The 8,590-nt window shown below is 48.9% G+C and overlaps 1 protein-coding gene across 1 annotated transcript; it reads right to left on the reverse strand.

The window, feature by feature from the left end:
• Positions 1-3,330: 3,330 nt before the first annotated feature.
• LOC139241186 (zinc finger protein 397-like) lies at positions 3,331-7,161 on the reverse strand. Its single transcript, XM_070869841.1, has 2 exons — positions 6,798-7,161; positions 3,331-5,875 (listed from the first exon to the last, which is right to left on the reverse strand). The coding sequence occupies exon 2, from the start codon at positions 5,765-5,767 to the stop codon at positions 5,066-5,068; it is 702 nt and encodes a 233-aa protein (XP_070725942.1). The 5' UTR covers positions 5,768-5,875; positions 6,798-7,161; the 3' UTR covers positions 3,331-5,065.
• Positions 7,162-8,590: the final 1,429 nt, after the last annotated feature.

Here is an 8,590-nt window from a genome sequence, read left to right on the forward strand (position 1 = left end):
GCAAATGGTATGTTGGCCTTCATAGCAAGGGGATTTGAATATAGGAGCAGGGAGGTCTTACTGCAGTTGTACAGGGCCTTAGTGAGGCCTCACCTGGAATATTGTGTTCAGTTTTGGTCTCCTAATCTGAGGAAGAACGTTCTTGCTATTGAGGGAGTGCAGCGAAGGTTCACCAGACTGATTCCAGGGATGGCAGGACTGACATATGAGGAGAGACTGGATCAACTGGGCCTTTATTCACTGGAGATTAGAAGGATGAGAGGGATCTCATAGAAGCGTATAAGATTCTGACGGGACGGGACAGTTTAGATGCGGTAAGAATGTTCCCGATGTTGGGGAAGTCCAGAACAAGGGGACATAGTCTAAGGATAAGGGGTAGGCCATTTTGGACTGAGATGAGGAGAAACTTATTCACTCAGAGAGTTGTTAACCTGTGGAATTCCCTGCCGCAGAGAGTTGTTGATGCCAGTTCATTGGATATATTCAATTGGGAGTTAGATGTGGCCCTTACGGCTAAGGGGATCAAGGGGTATGGAGAGAAAGCAGGAAAAGGTTACTGAGGGAATGATCAGCCATGATCTTATGGAATGGCGGTGCAGGCTCGAAGAGTCGAATGGCCTACTCCTGCACCTATTTTCTCTGTTTTTAATACAAGGGACTGCCTAAGAGAGTTATTTTTATTTATTTTGCCCATTTTTAGTAGTTGTTCTTTTAGTCCAGATATGCTGGGGTAATCAGAATGGCCCCATCCTCCAATAAACCTCACCCTGGATCATTGGGAATGGTCCATCCTCCAATAAACCCCACCCTGGATCATTGAGAATGGCCCCATCCTCCAATAAACCTCACCCTGGATCATTGGGAATGGCCCCATCCTCCAATAAACCTCACCCTGGATCATTGGGAATGGCCCCATCCTCCAATAAACCCCACCCTGGATCATTGGGAATGGCCCCATCCTCCAATAAACCCCACCTGGATCACTGGGAATTGTCCATCCAATAAACCCCATCCTGGATCATTGGGAATGGCGCCATCCTCCAATAAACCTCACCCTGGATCACTGGGAATGGTCCATCCAATAAACCCCGCTCTGGATCATTGGGAATGGTCCATCCTCCAATAAACCCCACCCTGGATCATTGGGAATGGTCCACCCTCCAATAAACCCCACCTGGACCTGTATGGGGGAAGGGGAAGGCCGGGGGCAGCAGGGTGGATGGAGATGATGGGAATCTGGATCAAGCGAGTTGGCAGTGAGCGAGGTGCTGCTTCCGTAGCCTTCAACCCATTGCGCCCCACATCACTTCCCCTGCGGCTGCTCCCACAATGGGAAGTGACCCGGTGCATGGTGTGAGGGCTGCTCGTCACACAGAAAGTGCGAAAGACAATTTTTGGTGGACCGGTTGAAACCTCACGGACCCGGTTGAGAACCCAATTGACAAGATGCACTGCAGCAACTCGCCAAGGCTTCTTCAGCAGCACCTCCCAAACCCGCGTCCTCTACCAAAGACCAGGGCAGCAGGTGCACGGGAACACCATCACCTGCAAGCTCCCCTCCGAGTCACACACCATACTGACTTGGAAATATATCGCCGTTCCTTCATTGTCACTGGGTCAATACCATGGAATTCGCTCCCAAACAGCACTGTGGGCGTACCTTCACCACACGCACTGCAGCGGCTCACTATCATCTTCTCAAGGGGCAATTAGGGATGGGCAATAAATGCCGGCCTTGCCAGCGACACCCACATCTCATGAATGAATGAGAAAAGAGATGCAGAATTAATCTCTCTCTACACTGTCCAATCAAACACTCCCAGGGCAGGTACAGTAAGGTTAATATACAGAGTAAAGCTCCCTCCAGAAAAAGCTCCCTCCAGACAGTCCCATGAAACACTCCCAGATTAGGTACAGCAGGAATTAGATACAGAGTAAAGCTCCCTCGACATTGTCCCATCAGACACTACCATGGCAGATATAGTATGGCTTAGATAGCGTAGAGCTCCCACTACATTTCTGGATAAAATACTCCCAGGACAGGTACAACACGGCTTAGATACAGAGTATAGCTCCCTCTATAAGATCCCATCAAACAATATTGAGGCAGAAACAACCTGGGTAAGAAAGAGAGTAAAGCTCCCTCTACTCAGCCTCATCAAACAATTCCAGGCAGACATATACAGCAAGGATTAGATAGAGTAAAGCTCCCTCTACACTGTCCCATCAAACACTCCCAGGGCAGGTACTGCACTGGTTGGATACAGAGTAAAGCTCTCTCCACACTGTCCCATCAAACACTGCCAGCCCATAATGAGCAGGGCTCGGGCAGGTTGGTTTCTAGGCACTGCAGTGATGTCATAAAGCAGGGCCATTCAGCCCAGCTGGGCCTCTCCTTGTCCCTTTAAAGATGGAGAGCTGGGACATCCTGTCTCAACACACATCCCCTGTCCATACTGAGAATCCCCGGGGAAGGCCCAAGGTCCAGAGTGTGGAACACAACCCGGGGGAAAGAGGAGGGGAGATGGTGCAGTGTGGGAGATGAGGGAGGAGTCTGCTCATTCCCAGGGGCAGATCAGACAAAGTGCTTTGATTGGCGGGTCCAGCAGTGAAAACTGAAAACATACCCAAGGGAACAAGCAACGGGATAATGCGGAGAAACCACAACTGGTCCAAAAGTGGGAATAATGTCCCCAAATGATCGGTCTGGACAGTTAGAAACTCCTCCTGCTCACTGTGTGACTGCAGGACTCCGCTTCACTCCAGTGTTTAAAGGTAGAGTGCTGGCCTCACACCCAGGGTAAAATGTGTGAGCATTCCAGGGGCAGTGAGGACACGCCTGGAAATACACTGGGCCCCAGCACAAGCTCATCGCAAAACCCCGGAAAAGGGCAAAGCCAGCGAGCCGGTTTGCTGCACCCTCTGCCCAGCACTGCCTGCACCCCCGGCACACAGAAGTGGAATTTCAGCCTCAGTGTTACAGGTTTCATTGCTTACACCGAACTATTGCTATGAAATAGTTCATACTGACACCGAGCTGTGCGATTGGTTCAGTCTGTATATCACTGACAGGCCCTTTTAAATCTGAGTGGCCAGGTGTTCAAGTTCCCCGTAACTCTAATCCCGGAGAGGGGAGAGCTGTGTTTAAATCAAAGAGGTTCCTTGGAGATTCTCAGAGAGAAGGAACTGGTCAGCTTGAAACGCTGAGAAAAAAAGTTAGAAATTTCCAACCAGCAGTCTGTGACCAATATCGACTCCCACAGGGACGGGGAATTCTAGAAGGAGGAGGAACTAGTCACGATTTGAAAGCTATTAAAGGATTCGTGAGGCTTTTTCGTTTGGGATCTTTATTTTGTTCACTCGAGGAGTTAGACAACAGACTTCCTGCTGTGAATAGAGTTGGATTTTTGGTCCGTGATGTATTTACTTGTTCATATTTTGTTAAATACATTTGCTGAGTGGATTTAAATTCAAGACGAAGTTTGCAGGCGTGATGCTCCATTCACACATCGAAGGGGAGAGGGATGCTGTGGGCCACACGCTAAGTCCAGTAGCTGAACGTGATTAAGACTGGGTTTTGTGTTAAGTGATCCCGGGCATGTTACCGAGACATTCCCTGAATACCTAGGCTAGGAAGGCACTGTGGAAGGTATAGGGAGCTGGGACTTATCCCTGAGAGTAACGAACAGGTTTAAGAACTGAAATAATGTCGAGTTAAAAAGGAGAAAAGGCACAAAATGGAGCAGTCGGTAGCAGGATATCAATTAGTCTCCTCTTATCTTGGAGACATCAAATATTGACACACATTGTTATTTGAAACATAGAACATAAGAAACAGCAGCAGGACTCGGCCACTTGACCCTCGAGCTTGCTCTGCCATTCAATAAGATCATGGCTGATCTGATTCTGCCTCAACGCCACTTCCCCGCCCGCTCCCCATAACCCTTGACTCCCTTATCATTCAAAAATCTGTCTATCTCCACCTTATATATTAGATATATACACAATGATCCAGCCTCCACAACTTCCTAGGGTAGAGAATTCCAAAGGTTCACGACACTCAGAGGAAATACCTCCTGATTTATATCTTAAATGGGCGACCCCTTATTCTGAAACTATGCCCCCTAATTCTAGATTCCCCCATCCTCTCTGCATCAACCCTGTCCACCCCCCTCAGAATCTTATGTTTCAATAAGATCACCTCTCATTCTTCTAAATTCCAATGAGTACAGGCCCAACCTGCTCAACCTCTCTTCATATGATAACCCCTTTATCTCACGCATCAACCTCATGAACCTTCTTTGAACTGCCTCCAATGCAAGTATATCCTTCCTTAAACAAGGAGACCAAAACTGTACGCAGTACACTAGGTGTGGCCTCATCAGTACCCTGTACAGTTGGAGCAAGACTTCTCGGCTTTTATACTCTATCCCCCTTGCAATAAAGGCCAACATTCCATTTGCCTTCCTAATTACTTGCTGTACCTGCATGCTAACTTCTTGTGTTTCATGTACAAGCACCCCCACATCCCTCTGTACTGCAGCATTTTAATCTCTCCCCATTTAAATAGTAATTTGATTTTTTAATTTTTCGGAGCAAAGTGAATAACCTCACATTTTCCCACATTATACTCCATCTGCCAAATTTTTGCCCACTCACTTAGCCTGTCTATATCCCTTTGCAGATTCTTTATGGCCTCCTCACAACATGCTTTCCCACCTATCTTTGTGTCATCAGCACATCTGGCTATGTTACACTTGGTCCCTTCATCCAAGTCATTAATATAAATTGTAAATAGACGAGGCCCCAGCACTGATCCCTGTGGCACCTCACTAGTTAGTTTTCCAACCTGAAAATAACCCATTTATCCCGACTCTGTTTTTTGTTAGTTAGCCAATCCTCCATCCACGCTAATATATTACCACCAACCCTGTGATGTTAAATTCCAGCCGAGTTATAGGGGTTATTAACATCAGCAGTAATAAATCACAACTGACAGAATGAACACGATTCAGTACTTGATGCGATTAATATCAGCAATAACACCAGAATCCAACCCCTGCAGTCACTTGTGAAATCGCTGGTGTCTCAGCAGGTTGGATGACAGAGTGAATCTCTTCCCACACTCAGAGCAGGTGAACGGCCTCTCTGCAGTGTGAACTCGCTGGTGTATCAGCAGGCTGGATGACTGAGTGAATCCCTTCCCACACTCAGAGCAGGTGAACGGCCTCTCTCCAGTGTGAACTCGCTGGTGTGCCAGCAGGTCAGATGACTGAATGAATCTCTTCCCACAGTCCGTGCAGGTGAACGGCCTCTCCCCAGTGTGAATTCGCTGGTGTATCAGCAGGCTGGATGACTGAGTGAATCGCTTCCCACATTCAGAGCAGGTGAATGGCCTCTCCCCAGTGTGAACTCGCTGGTGTATCAGCAGGTGGGATGACTGAGTGAATCCCTTCCCACACTCAGAGCAGGTGAACAGTCTCTCCCCAATGTGAAATCGCTGGTGTCTCAGCAGGGTGGATGAATCAGTGAAACCCTTCCCACACTCAGAGCATGTGAATGGCTTCTCCCCAGTGTGAATGCGCTGGTGTGTTTCCAGCTGGGACGGGTAGTTGAAACATTTCCCACAGTCCCCACATTTACACGGTTTCTCCCCAGTGTGACTGCGCTTGTGTCTCTCCAGGTTGGATGATCGGTTGAAGCCTTGTCCACACACAGAGCACGTGTACCGTTTCTCCCCGCTGTGAGCGGTGCTTTTTGCTTCCATGGTCAAAGGCCGATGATATTCTGGTCCCGATGAATCGAGTAACTCCGTCTGAACCTGATGTGATGTTTGGTTGAGCTGTCATTCTACAAAACCTTCCCTTTTAACACCCTGTAAAATAAATTTGAAACAGGACAAAGGGAGGGTGAGAGAGAGCCCACAAAAACACAAAGACAGGTTGTGAAATTGAGCTTAACGAACTTGGTCATTTGTGAGGCCAGCACTAGAAACAGTAACCGTGAAAGCTGACGGATTGTCATAAAAACCCAATTAGTCACTAATGTCCTTCAGGATAGGGAACCCACCTCCCTTGACAGGCCCACATGGGAAATTGTTGGTCCCACTGGGCTCAGAAGTACTGGGGGTGAAACCCAGCAGCTTCTCCCCTCTCTCCACTCCAGCTCAAACTGATACAACAAACAGACAGGAGGCCAGGGAGCGACTTCCACATCCAGCGCCCACCCTGACACAGAGTGGCTGGGAATTGCTGGGCCTGCTGTATAAATGCAAGTTGTTGTTTTCCTGGTGTGGGGGAGGCGCTGCCCCCGGGATTTGCTGGTGCTGGGCCCGGCAGCTTTGACTTGGGCCTGAGTGCTGCACTCGGTGTTGCCCGGGGCCTGAGAGCCGCACTCGGTGTTGCCCGGGGCCTGAGAGCTGCACTCGGTGTTGCCCAAGGCCTGAGAGCTGCACTCGGTGTTGCCCGGGGCCCGGGGGCTGAGACTCGGGGCCTGAGAGCCGCACTCAGTGTTGCCCGGGGCCTGGGGGCTGAGACTCGGGGCCTGTAACATGGAGATTCTAACCCTGGGACTGTACATGGAGATTCTAACCCTGGGATTGTACATGGGGATTCTAACCCTGGGAGTGAACAGCTCTGGGCATTCTCTTGTTACAATTATGTGGAATACAAACCGGCACCAAGTAGCGCCTTCAGGAGAGATGGTGAGAAATCCGAAGTGTAGAGAGTGAAAATAAAATATCTGAGCTATTCCTTTGCCTACTAGGGCAGGACTGTAAACAGACTGACATCGCTCACTTTGTTCCTGCACCGAGGTGGCCGCGCATGCGGTTTGCTCCTCACTGAACCAAGATGGCGCAGCGCCGAACCTGCCTTCCTGCACCAAGATGGCCGCCGTTAGGCTGGGCCTGTGACCGGGAGAAAGCCCCGAAGCTGCAACTGCCGATACTCCCGTTATTATTCCGGGCTAGCGGCGAGCACCAATTGTTTATGAATCTTCCCCGGTTGCCCGCTGGTTCATTGCTCCCCTCCGTACCGCTCAAAATGAGCGCTTTTACAGAGATCACGTTTTCAGTGGCTCCTCCGCCATTGCACGCGTCGCGCGTGCTCCAAACCTAGCCAGGACCCGCGGCTGCGCACTGAGCTCATACAGTCTGGGTACGGCACATTCTCTCCCGCAAGGAATACTGGGCAAATGCCCCGCCATTGTCAGCCTGCAATAGTGGCCGGGGCCATTGGAGGGACCAGCGTGCGACGGCCCGGCACGGAAATTGGCGCGATACCGGCCTGCAAGACCATCAGCAAGCCGGGGTCATTGGAGGGAGCAGCGTGCGGCGGAAGGAGGGCGACGGCTACGAAGCCAGGTCGCTGACTGCAGTGCGGGCAGGCACAGTCGCAGGGGCTAAGGAGCGGCAAAAGTCCGTAGAGGAAAGTGACCGGGGCCCAGAAGAGGTGAGGGCCCAGGGGCAGCACGGGCCAGCCCACACTGCGATATGTCTGCACGCTCGGTCTATGCAGCAGAGCTGGTCTCCAGTCTCCTTGGGTAATCCTTGCCACTGGACCAAGACCTAACTCTGTTAAGTCCGTGAGTTACTGGTGTGCAGCAGCCACCACGCGTTAAAAAAATCCAAGCACAGACATCTTCCACCCTTCACTATGTAGTTTGGGATCCGGAATATTAGGTCCTTCATTGAAACACCAGTGAACTCATCCCTCTTTGGCAGAAGCAAGTCAGCCTCACTTTGAGGGACTGTCTATGATGATGATGATGATGCATTGGTGAATAGAACAGGATTGACTGGGATTGATTGCATTGGGCACTGTACCATGTTCATTCTGGCAGTGATTGTTTGTTTCTGCTGATGTTAATAACCCCTATACTTGAGCTGGAGATTAATATCCTGTATAAGTATTGAATAAATCAGCTTTGTTTAAACACAGTGTCGAATATTTGATTTCTCCATAATAAGAGGAGACTAATTAATGTGCTTTTACCGACTGTTCCATTTTTAACCTTTTCTTACTCGATTATTTCACCTCACCCAGTTCATCTTTTATGACATCAAATTCCAAGGTTGTTCCATTTGAGTATATGACTTGTGGGTGTCATAGACTGAACCGGAGTGTCTCACTTTACACTCATCTGACGTTCCTTTCAACCAACCATTGAAAGAACTATCTTGCTTAATACTGGAAATATGTTATTTTGTATATTGTGTAATGCTTTTTGAATGCAGTTACTGCATAACCTTTGAAATGCCTGGTCTTTGTAATTGTCTTTGCTAATTTTGATAGTTTTGTTGATATAAATACATGTTACTAACATACCTTGCAGTATTTCTTGCATCAAGATAATTGTTTAAATACTTCCATTATGAAGGAAACATGCCATTTGCCTTCTTCACCACCTGCTGTATCGACATTCCAACTTTCAACGACTGATTTACCATGACACCCAGGTCTCGTTGCACCTCCCCTTTTCCTAATCTGCCGCCATTCAGATAATATTCTGCCTTCGTGTTCTTGCCACCAAAGTGGATAACCTCACATTTATCCACATTATACTGCATCTGCTATGCATTTGCCCACTC

This window comes from Pristiophorus japonicus (genome assembly GCF_044704955.1).
Source record: "Pristiophorus japonicus isolate sPriJap1 chromosome 24 unlocalized genomic scaffold, sPriJap1.hap1 SUPER_24_unloc_1, whole genome shotgun sequence".
In the NCBI taxonomy this organism is placed as follows: domain Eukaryota; kingdom Metazoa; phylum Chordata; class Chondrichthyes; family Pristiophoridae; genus Pristiophorus; species Pristiophorus japonicus.

Excerpts from the sequence above, each read along its gene's own strand:
- LOC139241186 (XM_070869841.1), bottom strand. The coding sequence starts at position 5,767 with ATGGAAGCAAAAAGCACCGCTCACAGCGGGGAGAAACGGTACACGTGC.